The 18,622-nt window shown below is 37.1% G+C and overlaps 2 protein-coding genes across 2 annotated transcripts; both read left to right on the plus strand.

Annotated features, from left to right (window-relative positions):
* The first annotated feature begins 613 nt into the window (after positions 1-613).
* LOC130916700 (troponin I, fast skeletal muscle-like) lies at positions 614-11,463 on the plus strand. The gene is made up of 7 exons (XM_057837602.1): positions 614-747; positions 1,520-1,552; positions 2,222-2,261; positions 2,324-2,452; positions 2,713-2,802; positions 6,699-6,872; positions 11,340-11,463. The coding sequence occupies exons 2-7, from the start codon at positions 1,545-1,547 to the stop codon at positions 11,415-11,417; spliced, it is 519 nt and encodes a 172-aa protein (XP_057693585.1). The 5' UTR covers positions 614-747; positions 1,520-1,544; the 3' UTR covers positions 11,418-11,463.
* Positions 11,464-12,281: 818 nt separating this feature from the next.
* LOC130916645 (troponin I, fast skeletal muscle-like) lies at positions 12,282-18,419 on the plus strand. The gene is made up of 7 exons (XM_057837519.1): positions 12,282-12,351; positions 13,846-13,921; positions 13,971-14,007; positions 14,923-15,051; positions 17,340-17,429; positions 17,493-17,666; positions 18,342-18,419. The coding sequence occupies exons 1-7, from the start codon at positions 12,282-12,284 to the stop codon at positions 18,417-18,419; spliced, it is 654 nt and encodes a 217-aa protein (XP_057693502.1).
* The last annotated feature ends 203 nt before the right edge of the window (positions 18,420-18,622 follow it).

Below are 18,622 nucleotides of genomic sequence, written 5' to 3' on the forward strand. Positions count from 1 at the left end.
AGCCAATCCCAGCTAAGTATGGGCAATAGGCGGGGTGCACCCTGAATCGGTTGCCAGCCAGTCGCAGTGATTAATTTATGTATTTTTAATATTTTATACCACAAGAAAAAAACAAACTATCATTTATCACAAGATTTGTAGGAAAATATATCATTGTGGTTCGGGTGATGAGTGGTTAGCAGGTTAGCCTCACAGTTAATCAAGGGTTCAATCCTGGCATATGGCCTTCCTGTGTGGAGTTTCCGTGATCTACTTGTGCCTGTGTGGGTTTTCCCCTGGTACCTCAGGTCCTTCCCACAACCCAAAACCATGCATGGTAGACTGATTGGACACTACACATTCTCCATTGGTGTGAGTTTGAAAGGTGGTATTCAAAACAAGAGGTTTTCACTGTTTTACACTTTTTTTAATGGGTTCGTGTAATAATGGCCCAGAGAGGGAAACAATAAGAACGATGTAGCCGGCAAAAACAATCAATTTAACATCCCTGGTCTAGGTATTTAAAAATTGCTTTATTAGGCATCCTAAAACAGTTTGGGTGGCTCCACCCTCCGTTCGATTGTGCGACCATTCCTAGAGTCGATGCAGCTGACGCCATTGCTGACTTTGCTGTTGCACGTCTATAAACGCTTCTTTTTTTAATCACTGCCACTGCCTACTTCCTGTTTCCTTCCCCTCTTCACTTCATCATCCTCAACATCATTCACAGTCAGAAGTCCACGCAGGAAGCATTTGCCACACTCACAGGTTGGAATTTTTATTGTGGTTTTCATTTTAGCAATAGTCCTTTCATCTATTGACCAAATGTCGAACCAAACGTTGTTATCCTTTTGTTTATTAGTTGTTGTTTAAGTTTTGAATGTAATTCTTTAGTACGTGTGTGTACATTTTTGTGGGAGTGCTTGCGTTTTTGTGAATATAACAGTGTTTGTGCGATTGTTGTGTTACCTACGTTTGTGTTGTATTAGAGTGTGTGTTTGGTTGTGTACGTGATGCATTTTTGTATATGTGTTCATCTGTAAAGATCTGTGTGTATGCTTGATAGTGACCTTTACTTCTACCTCCAAAATTAAACAGTTTGTGTTTGTGTGGGTGCGTGTTTATGTGAGTGTTTTTTGTATTTATTTGTGCGTAGTTGTGTATGCCTGTCATTGTGCATTTGCGCGTGTATATGGTTGCAAATCTATTAGCCGCTGTGTGTATGTGTGCGTGAGTCTTGGGGTGGACTGTGCAGGTGTGTGTGTTGTTGTGGGTGTTTATATATGTGTTTGTGTGTATTTACAAATGTGTGTGAATGTGGTTGTCAGCGTTAATGGCCGTGCGTGCTCACCTGCTGTCTCAGTGGCCTTTCACGTAGCAGCAACTTTCAAACCCTGGAACACACACACAAGGCGGGAGGGGTGGTCCAGCTAACCCGAATTAGCTTTTAGTGGTCGCAGGTGTGGGAGGTGCGAAAGTAGGCGGGGCTTCCGGTTCTTGCCAGCCAGTCTGAATGCAGATATTTTTTTTCCCCGAATAGACGCTGAACAACAACAGAAGCCGATATGTCTGAGTAAGTCTGAGCAATTACTTACATTTAAATTTTTTATTTCTACTTTTTTTTCCAACCCAATTTTGTAGTTACACTAATTTATAAAACATCAGAACTGCTATAATATATGCAGAAATGTCATCATGCATTATACTTATTTTTTTAGTTTGTTTCGACTTTTTTTTTTTTTTTTTAGGTAATCTAATAATTAATTACATTTTGTTTAAGAGATTTTTATGGTAAATTTAGTTATAAAATACCTCTAACAGTTTTTGTGTCATGTTTTTGAAAATCTTGTATCTGTTTTGTATTTATATTTTTGCAACTTATTAACATGCTTATTTTTTATTTATTGGGGAAAAAAAACTTATACTAAAAACTTAAAATATGCCTTAATCAAATGTTACTTTAAAAAAAAAAGCACATAAAAAATATTTGTAGCTTGTCAATGTGACTTTTTACATTTTAAATTAGATTTTTGATCACTTTTTGATAGATTTATTCATTTCTTGTTCGTTAACAAAAACATTGTTCAATTTCTTTTATTTACAATTTTTGACAGTCTAATAACTTAAGACGACACTGAAAAGATATTTGATAAATAGGCAAATATAAAATGAGTGTGATAGTGATTTGATGCTAACACTATGCATGAGGCTAATTTGTGCCAATTGAATTTTCCTTTCACAGCGCAAAGAAGCTGACTTCTAGTCGCCGACATCATCTGAAGGTGAGCTGACTAATGCTAACGGCAGCGCTGATTTTAACTGGCTTTGCCTCCCTCCCCCACAGAGTTTGATGCTCCAGATCGCCTTCAACTGGATTGAACAGGAGAAGAAAGACCTCGAGGCAGCCAAGGTGGTCCACATGGCTGAGACTTGCCCTAAACCAGACCTCAGCGGGGACATGGCCAGCTTAGTGGTGAGATATGCTCCGCCTCTTGGCTATTTACCAATGATCTTGTGTGAGAAAAATTATAGTTTTTGTGTGTTAAGTGCTAAGAAAAGCCTGCCAAAACATGTCACCACATTCTTGTGAGCGCCTACCTGTTTTGATGTTTATTGGTATTTTTTTTAACCCTTTGTCTGATACCATATAACAAACTGAAAAATTTTAATGTCTGTCTTTGTTGATTTGTTTTAGCATTTGTGTTAATACGTTCTTGATTTTTTTGCTACCAGGAAATCTGCAAAAAGCTTCAGTCAACCATTGACAAGATCGACGACGCTCGCTACGACGTTGAGGCCAAAGTGCTGAAGATTGACATTGAGGTGACTAATCTTGTAAAAATGTGTTAACCTTGACTCACAAGTTTTATTTTTTTTTTTATATTGCAAAGCTAATAGTTAAATTTATTTGTAAATTATTATCATTATCCCTGTCAAATAGAATTGTAATGTAGTAATCCGTTTCAGCGTCAATCACATCACCAGAAATTTTTTATGGTTATGTCTTTTTATCCCATTGGCTGCCATTGATGTACACGCCCAATCCATTTGATTGGGAGTCAAAATATCTAGCAATATCAAAAACACACTGAAAGCTGAACATTCACAGCCAGTCTTCCCAGTCTGAATAACGGATGTCCGTCTTTGTCAATGACTTAAAGAGCATCAAAATTCTTGTAAATATATACTATAAAACCAAGCTGAAAGAAATAGAGAGTAATTCGGCTGAAAATTGCAGCATCTCCATGTTGATGTGCTTTGCTTTTAAAAGAGCAAGGCTTCGTGAACCACATCAAAGGTTATGGAATGACACATGGGTGACCATTTTCACAACGCCAAAATGGAGTTCAAGTAAGGGGGAAGAATCATAACATTCAACTTAATTTCCCTTCCCCCCAACAATACAATTTCTACAGGATAACAATGATATAATAATTCAGGGGCGGAGTGGGACTAAAAAGCAGCCCTGGACTTTGACTCAGCCCAGCCCACAAGAATCACTGTACGAAAGGAAACACAGACCCTCTAGGGGGGTCTGGGGGCGTGCCCCCACGGGAGATTTTTTTTTTTTTTTTTTAATTTTATTGTAAAATGCAGTGCACTTTGAGAGAAAAAAGAAGCGGCTATAAAGAACTACACATTGCATTATAATCAGGGGTGAAAGTGGCTAGAATTTCTTCCCGGAACTCCCCGATGTGAAGGTCCCCAGAAATTTTCTTTATTTTTTCTTTATTATTTGGGGGGGGGGGGCTCTTAAACTACTGAAATGCAAAGAAAACTGTTTTAGCACAGTTATTTCTATAACATAAAACAACTGATTTTCATTCAAAATTGTATTTTTTCAATGATTTGAAAAATAAAAGTTAACAAAAACAGCAATAACCCAAACCATCTCCTCATTTTTATTTTCCCTCATTTCCTCACATACTAAATACCAAATCTCAATTTTAACTACTTAAGAAAATAGGATGTATATTAAAATTGAAGTTAATGTAAACATTTATTTATTTATTTATTTATTTTTTAACAATAAAGATATAGGTAACATACATTCAGAAAAATACGTACAAATGACTTATTTATATATTGCAGAGTGAAATTGAATATATTTTGAAGATCACGCAAACATTGACTTTTTTAAATCATAAGGAAATGAATATATTAGGCTAACATAAATGAAGAAATATAAGTCCAAAGTGCACATCGGCAGCTAAGATGTTCTGAACCTCCCCATCAGAGCAAATAAAAGCAAATATGATAAATAAGCCTCCGCAACTCTTTCGTTGCTCTTAAAGATTTGATCCATTTTATGTTGCATTGCCCTTTTTTTTGTCAAATCAATTCAACAAGCTTTTTTTTCTTTTCTTGCTGTTCCAGAAAAAATGCACGTTTGAACCAATCAGAGCTAACTTCCTTTGCTGATCACATGTCAGCATGTCAGCCAATTGAACGGATAAATGAGTCCTGGCATTTTGCTTTGCTGCGTGCATCCGCACATTGACGTGACTCATCATCGTCAGACTCAGATAACTGCAGCAGCTGGGGAAACCTCCATGCCGTCCATTGAATAAAATAAATATTGGTGGAAACGGATACGCTACACAAGCACTTTATTATGCTTGTTATTAACACTTGTGTATGTAAATCTGATGTTGGTGGATTGTTTTCTTCTTGGAGATGAAATGCGTGTGTAGCAGCTTAGTTTTTTTTACATAGCGTTTTGACAGTTGCTGTCATATTTTCAGAATCAAAGCACCGTGTACCGGAACAGCATTCCGGCCCTGAATCTTATACGGGAACTGCGTTCTAGCCCTGAATCTTATACCGGAACTACGTTCCTGACCGTTGTGGCCCACTTTCACCCCTGATTATAATACATATACAATATAGTTTATGATTTTCTTCGCAGTATGTTAGCCATTATCTATCTGTGCCATCTTTGCGTATGAATACTCTTTGTACAGTCAGGTGTTTTGTCTTCTTCTGAGGGTGGTAAGTAAAAAATGTGTCTAGACTGTGACTGTCTGACTTAGGGCGCTCAAAGTACTGCAAGGCTGAACCGGAGTTCGATTCATCTTCTGCCCTAGCTCTATGATCAACCTGAATAAACAAATAAAAGAATTTATTTTTTTAAAACAAGTTTTATGTATCCAATTGATTATAATAGCACCAATCCCCTGTGTCTATAAAATGACTTCATTGTTTATGCCATAATTAATCTTGCCACACAAATAATACATTTCAGTGAAAATACAATAAACATTTCAAGACAAATCCTGTATACATAACCTTCATTGGAAAGTATTAACCAGAAAACAAAACGATATATAAATGATTAAATAATATATCAATTTAACTACCTAAACTTTAAAGTAAAACCATTCATTTTATTAACATTTTTGTTATATTTCCTCTGAATTAGTATTGCTGCTGCGTGTGCATACGTTGTTTTACAGCTAAAATATTTTTTCTTAGGAGAAGGATAGTAGGACTAGCATACTGTAATTTGACACGATTGCAAACGGGGACATGGACTAGCTGGCACTAACCGTTTAATTGTCATTTATTTCATTTAAATTGCCAATATTCATCACAAAACAAAGTACAGTATTCGTGATAATTTAATTAATTTAATTATCTGCTTGCAGTATTTTAATTCGGTCATTGCATCGCTCTAACAAAATGAAATGCTGCAAAGTAGAACATTTATGGCTTTAAACGTATAAATTTTGCACATAAATAAATAAATGAAAAAAAAAAAACATATTCCAGTCATTTACAAAATTGAAAAATACCTGTATGCATATAAAACGGTTTAAGAAGCCTGAACTAAAGAACGACATTCAACATAAGGTACATTTTTTAAAATGTAAGTAGAAGTTGTAAAAAAAAAGTTCCAAATGAACTACGACCACCTGGCACCCTCTACTGGCTACATAGGGACCATAAATCTAGCCTGGCTCTGCCAGACTATTCTCCCTGTATTTTTCAAACACTGATAGTATAGTCTGGAAACCATCCCATTAACGGCCTTTTCGAGCAGGTACAAAATCAATCGACAAATCAGATTCGTTTATTTGCGTGACGTGTTCTTCACGAGCAACGTCACTCTTGCGCGTCGAAAGTCGTCTCTTCAGCAGCACAGATGGTGAACGGCAGAGCCGAGAATATGTTCCAATCCACGGTAAAATCAGTTTTAAATGACCAAAAACACATCGACACGAGTCATTGACAACAGTCTGTCTCGCGCTAGCCATGTCGAATAAACTCCGCTCTCTTCGTATGTTTATTAAGTCCATCGTCCTGCGGTCGCCATTTTACTAACGTCACGTCTGCCCGTCGCTGATTGGTCCACTCCGCTGTCTGTTTGCTGTGGCTTGCTCCGCCCTGGAAATTGTTTCCGTGGGAATGGTGGCCAGACTCAATAGCTGGAACAGCGTTGAGTCTGGTGTACCAGGCTACCATAAATCTGCCATTTATTAATACAATTAACCAGCCCTGAGACAATTTTTTTTTTTTTTTTTTTGGAAAGAGCGCTCCATGTATCGATAAGTTTACATAATGAGAACTACAGCTTTATGAATAAATTGAGTTACAAGCTTGGTTATGGAACAAATTAACCTCATAAGTCTCAGAGAGTCCTAGAGTATTACACTGTAACAAAACTTGTTGACTGTGGAAAAGTCAAAAGGTAATTGAATCTCTGGCCTCTCTTCCAGATCCAGGACTTAAAGCTAAAGGTGGTTGAGCTGGCAGGCGTGAAAAAGCCAGCGCTGAAGAAGGTGCGCATGTCGGCCGACGCCATGCTGCAGGCGCTGCTTGGCGGAAAGCACAAGACCACCATTGACCTCCGGTCCAACCTGAAGCAGGTCAAAAAGGAGATCAAGGAGGAAGTAAGTCAAAAACCCGACCAGATTCGATATTATTGCTTTCAGATTCAGCACAGTGACTTTGTGTGGTCAGCGTTAATGCGTCAGAATTAATTTGATTTTGTTAAATTTTGTTGGGCTTAATCATAATCTGAACTGTTTCAGATGAAATATGTTCTCTGTCGTGTAAATCAGTTCAGCAATCTGTGGTTTGTTTGAATTCAGTTCAGTTCTAAACGGCTCAGTTTCAGTTCTGTTTGATTTGAATGGTTGAAATTCAACTGATTTCAACAAAGGCATAACCCTTTCAACTCTGTAACCTGGTCATTTGATTTTAAACATTATTCCCCCTCCATGAAACCATTTTTAAAGTGAATATTTATTTGGCCATGGAAACCAACCATCGACAAGCATCATGGCCATGATATGTGTTGTCCTATTCAAATGATCAATTTTAATACATTTTGATTTCTTTTCGTTTAAATCAATCCAGAAATAGTACGATGATATTGGATTCAATTCGATTAATTTCAAATCATATCTGATGAAAATTGGTCCAAATTCAGTTCGAGCTAAATTTGTTACGGTTTAATTCGATGGGATTCACTTGTTCTTTAATGCAAATGTGTAGTTTCTGCAGTTCGGTTTAATTTAATTTGCTTTGATTTCCTTCAAATCCATACAGAATAGGTTCTGCAACACTTGAGTAAATTATGTTCAAAATTAATACAATTGAGAATTGATCCATAAGTACTTAACTCGATTCACTTCAGTTTAATTTTAGAACTGAATTGCTGTCTGTTGTGTTTTGATTAAGGAATTTGATTTATTTCTCTTCAGATTATAATCTATTTATATTAAAATCAAATCATTCCCAGATGGTTGGAATTCGGTGAAATTTGTTTCAGAATCAAAATTGTTCAGTTGGATTCTGTGCGGTTGAATCCAATCCTGAATTGGTTTAGTTTTTACCAATGACTGTAGTTACAATCAAGCACGGGCATCACTAGATCTAATACAATACTGGCACACGGCAGAGCTCTGGTTTATTTTATTTATGTTTTTAGCAGTTATGTATCATAAAGAGTCAGACATAGAGCTTTAAACTATGTATAATCAAATCAAAATACATGTTTCTGTAAAAAAAGTGACTTTTTTCCCATGCCATCAGTATTCAAAATGAAAATTGCGACATCCCTTGCTGATAGTCAATTCACCTGTACTCATGCTCACCAACTTGCATCTCTCCTTCACTACCTCTTCCTGCTCTCTGCTAACACTGTAACTGTTATGCAATTATATCAGTTTTTCTCAACTGGTAGGTGGTGACCTAAAAGTCATTTACGTTACTTAATACATTTTTTATTTATAGAGCGCTTTTACCGGTGCTCAAAGGCGCTTTACAGTTGAGGGAAAAAAAATAAAATAAAGCTCACACAACGTGGGCAGTACAGAACAATAGAGAAAAGAATTAAAAATTAATCGCCAGTTTAAAAAGGTGAGTTTTTAAGTTTTTTGAATGTGGGAAGATCAGAACAGGTGCGGATGGTTTTAGGGAGTGCGTTCCAAAGTGAGGGGGCAGCAACGGAGAAGGCTCTGTCCCCCCAAGTACGGTGTGTTATTTGTGGGGGCAGTGTAAGAATGTTTCCATTAGATGAGGATGAGATGAGGTGACGGGAAGGGGTGTGGGGACAGAGATGGTCCGTGAGGTAAGGAGGAGCCAGGTTATTGAGTGCTTTGTATGTGAGAAAGATGATTTTGAAATGTATCCTGTGTGAGATGGGAAGCCAGTGCAGTTTGTGAAGGACGGGGGTGATCTGATTCCTGTAGGGGGTACGGGTAAGAAGGCGTGCAGCGGAGTTCTGGATATATTGTAGTTTATTGAGGAGTTTGGCTGGAGATCCAAAAAGATTGCTGTTACAATAATCGAGTATGGAGATGACGAATGCATGTGTGAGGGTTTCTGCAGCAGAGTAGGTGAGGGAGGGGCAGAGGCGGGCTATGTTCTTGAGGTGGAAGAAGGCAGTTCTGGTGATGTGGTTGATGTGCTGATCGAATCTTAGTCTATTGTCGAAAATGATACCTAGGTTGCGGGAGTGTGTTGAGAGAGGGAGGGTGCAGTTGTCGATGGTAAGGGAGAATTGACTGTTTTTGATGTGAGCTGTAGGGTCTATGATGATTATGTCAGATTTGTTGCTGTTGAGTTGAAGGTAGTTAAGTTGCATCCAGGATTTAATTTCGCTGAGGCAGTTGTGAAGTGTAGATTTGGTGCTGTGTGAGATGTTTTTTGTGGAGATGTATATTTGGATGTCATCAGCGTAGCAGTGAAATTGCAGTCCAAATTTACGGATGATCTTAGGACGACTTAGGTCCGTTACCTAGCTTACCTGTCTAGTTCCTCCTTGCTGATTAATCATTGCTGCAAGCAAATAACTTTCTTATATCCATTTGCAAGAGTAATGCTGTTTGAGTCAAATAGATATGAAATAAATAAATAAATACATCTTGTTACAATAACTAACAAAATGCTTGTAAAACAGCTAGAAATAATGATGCGCACACATACAAAATTGTTAGAGCTTATATCCTGAAGATAGGTAATTAATTCACACAGATTGATTCTATTCATTATGGTCTTTTAAGCAAATAGCAATAAATAGCATCAGTATTAATTTAGTTTAAATATCACATATCAAATAAAGACAATATTAGACAAAGCTCTTGATTGAGAGCCTCTCACTCAAATCACATTTAGTTGGACTAAAAGCCTCTACTTAAACCCTAAACCCTGACCCTCATTTTATAAGACTGCCATAAGGCCATCATAATTATGACATGACATTCTCATGGTCATTAATGAATGCTTATGACATATGTCGTTAAGTGTCATCTGGCAAATTATATCACTAACTTCATTTATGTCCAGCTCCGATCTTTTACATCCACTCAGAAGAGAGATAATTTGCCGGATGACATAAAATGACATCTATCATAAGCATTCATTATTGCTCATGGCAGTGTCATGTCATAATAATGATGATCTTATGAGAGTCTGTTGGTGCCACTGTCAAATAAATTGTTGCAAAATTCCATAACTAGCAATTAATGAAACAACTAAAACAGTAACTGAAGAAATGGTTAGCATAGAACATGAATTTTTATTTGTTATTTACATCTGTAGGGCTGCAATGCATGCTAGGAGGCATGTTGGACTATAACAGTGTTGACAGCAGGTGGCAGCAGAGGTTGTCTCCCCCAAGCGAACAGTGATGGCCAAATGAAGCTTCTAGGAAGCAATGAAGCTTTGAACCAATTGGCTGCAAAGCCTCATGGTGGTTCCTTTGGTCTTATGACAGTCTAATGATGCCGCTGTCAAACAAATTGTTACCGGTTGATATCTTTTGGTGTAAATATCCCATAATATGGTGAGGACAGCTGTGACTTATAGTCCAGTGCGACTTATCTATGAAAAAAATGCCGTTTTAGTGTCAAATTTGGTGGGTGGCAGCTTATAGTCAGGTGCGCCCTATAGTGCGAAAATTACAGTATAGCCTGTTAGCTAAATGACGGCAGCGAATCTGCAAATTCAGTTTGCGAACAGAGTAGTTAGCGCAGTTAACTGGCTGATATGTAAAGAGTAAAGTTGAACCATTTAAATTCACAATTCATAAGAATAGGCAGCAAAACAAACATTGAAAAAGAGGTAAAAACGAACAACAAGGGTGGACAGTTTATTTTGCGCTAATCCGTAAAGCAGTTGGGAAGATGTAATTTGCACCGACTACTATATGAGTGGCACACGCACTGTAATATTGATGCTGCATTCACGTGTTGTTAAAGTAATCGAAAAAATGATTCTCTATTACGTAGTGTCGTTAAAAAAGCGCCAAACACTCACTCAACTTGTGATGCATTATTGAAGCATTAAAGGCTACTCTTCTTTGTTGTAACTATGTTTTTATCCCTCATTACAACTTTACAACACATTAAAACGATCTTCTAACTTGGGAACTCAGATCTCCTGACACACATGAATGCGGCATATCTGCCGAAGGTGCTTCGTGGAAGTGTTACCTCATATGCCGATCCCTTCCAAAGTAATGTGCATAAATTACCATATTAAGGAGCCATGTGCAGATTGTTTTATACAGAGTGAATAGAGTAATAAAACCATATTAAATAGGCACATTCTGTAGATTATGCTACGTAGACTTGAAACTCCAAAGTATTTTTTATTTCATTAAAAAAAAAAATTTTTTCATTTTTTTTTTTTATTATGTGTCTGGCGATGAATATGCAATCAGATTAAAGATTTCAGGTGGAACTCAATTGTTTTTTTTTTTTTACATTAATTGAAGTCAATGTAATCCAGTGTATTTATTTTGATTCGTTTTATTTGTTTATTAATTTTCACAATAAGATAAACAACAGTCATGAGCCAAGCTAAGGCTAGCCCGCTAAAGCTAACATACCACTTGTTCTTGTGTTTAGCCAACAGAGGCAGTCGGCGACTGGCGCAAGAACATCGAGGACAAGGCTGACAGGAAGAAGATGTTTGAGACCTCCTAAAACCAAAACAACAACAAACAAAAATAATAATAAATCTGGACAAATATTTATGACTTTTATTCTCATCTTCATACAAAACATTTTTTCCATTGGACAAAGCATTTTTTCTCTTCCCTGTTATTTCTTTGTTTTCTTTCTTTCTTTCTTTCTTTCTTTCTTTCTTTCTTTCTTTCTTTCTTTCTTTCTTTCTTTCTTTCTTTCGTTCTTTCGTTCTTTCTTTCTTTCTTTCTCTCTTTCTTTCTTTCTTTCTTTCTTTCTTTCTTTCTTTCTTTCTTTCTTTCTTTCTTTCTTTCTTTCTTTCTTTAAAATAATTCATATAATTCCATCTGAGATAAAATTACATTGTTTAGTTATTTTTAAATTTGCCACAATTAATCGAAAGTATCATTGGAAGAAAAAGTATAAGCGTCAAAACCTATATTTAATATAAGTATAAATGAAAAAATAGTTATAGAAATAATTAGATTTTTTTAAAATCTAATTCGGAAATTAACATTTCTAGGATCCTTTAAGGTTGCGTAATAATTGAATTAAAAATTGTATAAAAATGAGAACAAAAAAATCATTACAAGTAAACTACGTAGCCCCTCAAAACATTTCTTATACATTAGAATCAAATAACTGGCCACAAAACTTGCATTTAAAAGTGAATGAAAACAGCAGGATGTGAAAACATTAAAATGTCTGTTGAGTCTGACAGGAGTGTCTCAGTTAGAGGAAGGAGAGCCGCGGGGGTGGGGGTCATGGTGGTCCGAGCTTGGGTATATTTCAGGAGCTCGCGGGCCCATTGGCCTTCCCAGGAATCTGCTTCCATAACGAGGACGCACACATTCTTGTCACGCCGCATATATAAATGCACAGAGGATGGCTTCTCTGAGGATTTGGCAGCGTCTCCACTTCCTGGTCCTCTTTATCCTTCTTCCCGGCCACTCAGGTGAGCTCCAAAATTCACTGGTTGCACCTGCACCTGTCTGTTGAATACATTTTTCCCCTTGTTTTCCCCCCAAAAAAGCCTTTCAACTTTGGCCTAAGGGGTCACCAACCTGTTTTGAGACATGTACCAGTTTCACATCAAGACTTTTATTACCCTGAATGTCGTTTCAATCAATGGTTGATCCAGAACCGGTGTGTTTTGTTTTTCCTATGCTTTTTGAAAATGACTTCATGCCACCTGAGCCTTGAACCTTTTCTTTTCTTTTTTTTTTTTTTTTTTTTTTAAAATAGCCGTGTCCAATACTGTCAAATACTACTACGTATTACCCTGAATTTAAGTTATTGCGATTAATGGATTTCCTGAGCTGTTTTCTGTCTTGATGAGCCAGTTGTTTATTCTCTTGGTATTTGTTGTATTTCTTGCTTGCACTCTGTTTTCAAGCAGTTTTAATTACTTCAATGCAATATTTGCAAGTAAGTCTGTCCGCACATAGGGCAAAGATTAGGCCAGGTCAGTGCATTAGAGTCAACTAGGAGTGTCAATGATGTCAAATGAATGAAAGCAGCTTGGATTTTTGAAAAAGCTCAATAAGATTTATGAATTATTTTTTTTTACTCATTTTGTGGCTTATTGTAAGATGAACATTTTTGTGTTAATTCTTTTTAAAATAGTGCTTCGATCAGAAATTGATCAATAAAATAGTTTCTGCTGTTGGGATCCATCAGTATTTCTCCACTTGGATCACTATGATGACTTGGAATTTTCCACAAAGTTGTGCACATTTATCACAGCTCCAATTTGACCGAGCAAAACCTCTCATGGAGAGAAAGCTGGAATGAAGATTGTTAGCAAACCCAATGACTTTTGACGAGGTGATTATTCAGCAAAAATGGGTGAAATTTCACTTGTCGTCATATACCGAGTATGTGGTTCGTAATTTATCTCAAAGATGTTCAGAGTGCATTTAGGATCCTACTTGTTTTTAGTTTTTCACTTATTTCTTTTTAAAATCTTACCTTACATATTTATTATCTGTCTTGTCATCAATTATTTTATTTTTTAAAACTCTATTTCTATCTGATTTTAATTACAATTTACATTTCAGGGATTTTGGCGTTTTTATTTTTTTAATGTATTTTTGTACTCTTTTTATTTCATTTGTTTATTTTAATTTATTAATTTTTTAATGTAGGCATTTATTTTTCCAAAGGTTGTTGATGTATTTTTTGGAATTAAATTCAACAAATCAAGGAGTAGAACATTGTGATTTTGTAGAATTTTTGGGGTAGAGGGCTCAAAGAAACAGTTGTTGAAGCTTGTCCAGATGTGACACCTGATGCCAAGTGTCCCAGTTTAGTGCTCGGGTGTGCTGGGATCACATTCCCACCCGAAAATGTCGCTGTACATCAATCAACACAACATGCTGATTTCAGCATTCATGATGATGTGCGTCATGTTTCATAAATCTTTTATTTTTCTATTTCATGTGTGCAGCTGCTGAGACGCACCACACGGCAACATGTCAGAGTGAGTCACGTTGTCATGGCAGTCCCAGTTCTGTGTGTATATGGTGTGTTGGTTATATTATTGAATGTTTTTTTCATCCTATATTTTGGCAGGAAAAAAATGAACTCGAGCCGCAGGCATCACCTCAAGGTGACATCATTTTTGATATCGTACTGTTGGTATTTTCTTTTTCATTTAAAAAGAAATCGTGATTAGCACCAAAGCACTGTGTAGTAAAATTAAAATGGAATAAACAACAATAAATACAGCTTAAAAATTTTTTTGTTTCAATTATTTATTTTGCAGTTACTTTTTTTTTTAGTTTCCTTTGAGTAATGAAATAAAGTTATAATTAAAATTATTGAATTTACTGATATACTGTATATACCGTAATTTTTGGACTATAAGCCGCTACTTTTCTCCCCATGCAGCTTATTTGTTGATTTATTTGGGTTTAAAGGTAACACTTTATTTGACAGCGGCGTCATAAGACTGTCATAAGACTGTCATATCTATAATATGACACTGTCATGGACATTAATGAATGCTCATGACGGATGTCATTAAGTGATACCCGGCAAATTTTGTCACTACCTTCATTTATGTCCAGCTCGGATATTTTACATCCATTCAAAAGTGAGATAATCAGTCTTATGACGCCGCTGTCAAATAAAGTATACCGGTTAACATCTTTTGGTATCCCATAATACAGTGAGGACAGCTGCAGCTTGCAGTCAGGTGAAGCAAATCTATGAAAAAATAGCGTTTTCATGTCAAATTTTGTGGATGGCGGCTTATAGTTACTGTAAGTGCACCTGATAGCCTGAAAAAAAACAAGGGTTACTTATACTGCTTCATTAACTAGTTGTTAATTAGTTGTAAGCCAATATAATACAATTAAATGAATTGTATATATTCGACATAATGATATACTATTTCATATAACCATTATAGCAAGAATTTAAAAAAATTAATAAGTAGCTTTACATATCTGAGACGTACTCTGGTTTAAAAAAATCTTCCTTAATCTTAATATTGCCCAACAATGGGTTGTTGTTGTTGCAGAGTCTGATCCTGCAGATTGCTTTTAGCTGGCTGGAAGATGAGAAAAAAGCTTTGGCCGAGCAGAAGAAAGCTCACATGGCTGAGAATTGTCCCCCTCCCGACTTGAGTGGAGATCAGGCCGCGCTTATGGTGAGTGCTTAATAAGGCATTACCATAACTTCTTGTCTGTAGTACTCAATTTTACGTTATAAGCACCCTATAAATTACCCTTGGAGAGTTGATTTTCATTTAATCATAACTAATTCCCTCCCTCGATTTTGCTAGTTACCATACTCAATCATGGAAGTATATATTATCTACATAGTTGAAAGATTTTTGTGTACAGAGAAGTTCTCTTCTCTTCCTAACAGCTTCTACACGCCAGATTTGTCCCAACATTTATGTTTGGTAGGAGAAGGGCAGTGTATGGTGGCATGGGTTGTTCCGACCTTTCCGTCTATTTTACTCTGACAGACATGCTCTTCTGATTTTGTGTTAATTGATCAAACCTGTGTGAGAGGGGCAATTATTTTACAAACTTTCAAAGGGACGCCCGGGTAAGATATTTTAATGCATATTGTTGTCATAGAGGTGTCCCTCCAATTGTATGTCCATTAATGAAACTGTTCGACAGTAGCTATTTTATTTGAAATTTGTTTTGGGATACCCACATATCCCTTATCAAAGTTAGGCATCATTTTGCAGGACAAATTACATATCTGTCAAGTTGTACTGTTTCAGCGTAATTTGTACAAGTGATCAATGATTTTTAAATGTGTACGCTGTATGTTCAAAATCTGTACGTTTTTCGTGCATTGTTTTTTTTCTCCGTTCGGATTTTGTCACCGTTTCGGCAACGAGACAATGTGCATTACCATGCATTACTACTTTGGTTGAATGACGCGGGAGTGGGAAGAGGTGGGAAGAGTGTTGTGACGCTGTCGAAAATGCGATGCTAGGCTAGGTGGCTCCAATATTTCCTAACTGTAGCCGACAGCCTACAATCTACGCCCACTTGATGCTACACTTGATAACTTATGCACATAAAACTAGATGCAACTCAGCGGCGTTAGTAAACAGTAAACGCCATCATAAAGCAGTAGACTTCTCATAAAGGCTCTGTTGAAGCAAACCTAAGTAACTTTTTATCTAAAAGTCTCCTAAATCGGCAAAATTTTGACTTGACTCTAAATGATGAAACAGTTTTAAAACTTTCACATGTCGAAAGTAGACAGAAGGGAAGTAATGCAAAAACAATTTTAACAAATTTACAATTTTAGCAATTTTTACAACTTTAACGGTTGATTCACAACATTACATGACTTCCAAACGTTACTATTTATTTATTTTTTTTAATTAAAAATAAAACATGAAAGAAAACACCAGTTACGAAGTAACTAATTACTCTTACATTCAAGTAATTGAGTTACTAACTCAATTACTTTTTGGGAGAAGTAATTTGTAACTTTAATTAATTACTTTTTTAAGATTAACAACACTGTTCATAAAGATGCAGTCTGCAGAATGAAAAGCTAAAGTGTCCTCCATAGTTATTGGCACCCCTGAAAGAGATGTGTTTTTTAGCTTCTCATAATTTCCCCCCCCCCAAATAATATGGGACCTTAATAGAAAAAAAGAGAAAAATCCAACCTTCCGTACAAGCGCATTCATTTAGTGAAAAAAATCCCACATAAAGAAATAATTATTTGACATCAAATAATGTGTGTCACAATTATTAGCACCCCTGGTGCTAATACTTCGTACAACCCCCTTTTGCCAAAAAAACAAGGTCTGAGGACTGAGATGGCCATGGGAGGAGCTTGATTTCGTGTCTGGTGAACCATTTCTGTGTAGATGTAGCCATATGTTTAGGGTCATTGTCTTGCTGAAAGACCTAGTGACGACCCATCTTCAGCTTTCGGGCAGAGGGCAACAGATTTTGTGCATCTTTCGTGGCACCCCAGACCCACTTAGAGTGTTTGTTGCCAAAAGCTCAATCTTGATCTCATCTGACCAAAGCACATGGTCCTAGTTGAAGCCTGGGACCGTGTGTATTTTTGTGTGAGTCTTAGTGGGTCTGGCGTGCCATGAAAGATGCGCATGCTGAAAAGCACCTCATACCCACTGTGAAGTATGGGGGTGGGTCAGTGATGCTGTGGGGCTGTTTCGCTTCCAAAGGCACTGGGAACCTTGTTAGGGTGCATGGCATCATGAATGCTTTGAAATACCAGGACATTTTAAATCAAAATCTGTTGCCCTCTGCCCGAAAGCTGAAGATGGGTCGTCACTGGGTCTTTCAGCAAGACAATGACCCCATTTTTTCCAAAATATTTTTTAAATCCAACATTTATTTTATAATTTATACAAGTTCCACAGTTTCACTATCAGATTCCAGCCTTGAAGTTGAGCTAAATTAGCTTTGGTTTTGTCATGTTCAGGATGTGTGCAGGAAACTCCACGCCGCTATCGACAAGCTCGATGAAGAGCGCTACGACGCCGAGGCCAAAGTGAACAAAACCAACAAGGAGGTAAAAGAGTGCGTCCAAACGAGAGCAAAGAGGAAAGTGATGACTGCTTTATTCGTTACGTAGATTGAGGACCTGAACATCAAGGTAGTGGACTTGCGTGGCGTGAAGAAACCGGCCCTGAAGAAGGTGCGCATGTCGGCTGACTCCATGCTGAAGGCACTGCTGGGCTCCAAGCACACTGTCAACATGGAGCTCAGAGCCAACCTCAAACAAGTCAAGAAAGAAGTAAAGGAGGAGGTGAGACAGGTTTACAGTAGCATTCCTCTTGTCCTCAAGCGCAACAGCAAAGCAAGAGCTATCGACAAGGCCCATCCATCCATCCATCCATCCATCCATCCATCCATCCATCCATCCATCCATCCATCCATCCATCCATCCATCCATCCATCCATCCATCCATCCATCCATCCATCCATCCATCCATCCATCCATCCATCCATCCATCCATCCATAAAATCAAGATAGCTAACAATCTCTGTACAGTATCTGTTTATACATTTATCCTTTGTTCATCCATAATCAATCTATAAAAACACTCAACACCCCATCTAACTACCGCATCCACATATCCATCATCCAGCGCCCATCTACCTATTCATCTGTCTATCTATACATCCACCATCCATCTCTCAACCATTCTTTATCAATCATCCATTCACCATGAGCTCCTTATACATTCATCATCCCACTATGCAACCATGAAACTAGCCATCATCTATCCCATTAATCCCATGTGTCCCTGCATCATCTGTCAATTCATGAATTTGTCAATATACAATAGCCATTAATTCATTTATCTATTCACCAAGACAGCCCTCTCACATCTATCCATTATCCATCTGTGTGTACTGTATGTACAGTGTAAACAGCAATTATGTTTGAATATTTCCCTCTGTTTTCATGTGGATTCAGCCTACAGAGGCAGTGGGCGACTGGCGTAAGAACATCGAGGACAAAGCTGACAGGAAGAAGATGTTCGAGAGTTCCTAAGTGGATTTTTTTTGTCTTCCTGGTGTTTATATGAACTTCCAATGTGTTCTGGTAGAAGGTTATCTCATATGAGAGGACTCCTCGTTATTTTTTTCATTTTCTGATGAAAAGGTCTTCACATTCTCACTCAAACTACACAATAAAGTTTTCATAGTTGGGTTTGTTTATGTCTTTTCTTAATATATCTCAATTTATATAGACAC

Source organism: Corythoichthys intestinalis, chromosome 5, assembly GCF_030265065.1.
Source record: "Corythoichthys intestinalis isolate RoL2023-P3 chromosome 5, ASM3026506v1, whole genome shotgun sequence".
In the NCBI taxonomy this organism is placed as follows: domain Eukaryota; kingdom Metazoa; phylum Chordata; class Actinopteri; order Syngnathiformes; family Syngnathidae; genus Corythoichthys; species Corythoichthys intestinalis.

Excerpts from the sequence above, each read along its gene's own strand:
- LOC130916700 (XM_057837602.1), top strand. Across the intron at positions 2,262-2,323 it reads GTCGCCGACATCATCTGAAG|AGTTTGATGCTCCAGATCGC; the intron begins GTGAGCTGACTA and ends CCTCCCCCACAG. Across the intron at positions 6,873-11,339 it reads AAAAGGAGATCAAGGAGGAA|CCAACAGAGGCAGTCGGCGA; the intron begins GTAAGTCAAAAA and ends TCTTGTGTTTAG.
- LOC130916645 (XM_057837519.1), top strand. The coding sequence starts at position 12,282 with ATGGCTTCTCTGAGGATTTGGCAGCGTCTCCACTTCCTGGTCCTCTTT. Across the intron at positions 14,008-14,922 it reads GCCGCAGGCATCACCTCAAG|AGTCTGATCCTGCAGATTGC; the intron begins GTGACATCATTT and ends TTGTTGTTGCAG. Across the intron at positions 17,430-17,492 it reads TGAACAAAACCAACAAGGAG|ATTGAGGACCTGAACATCAA; the intron begins GTAAAAGAGTGC and ends TTCGTTACGTAG.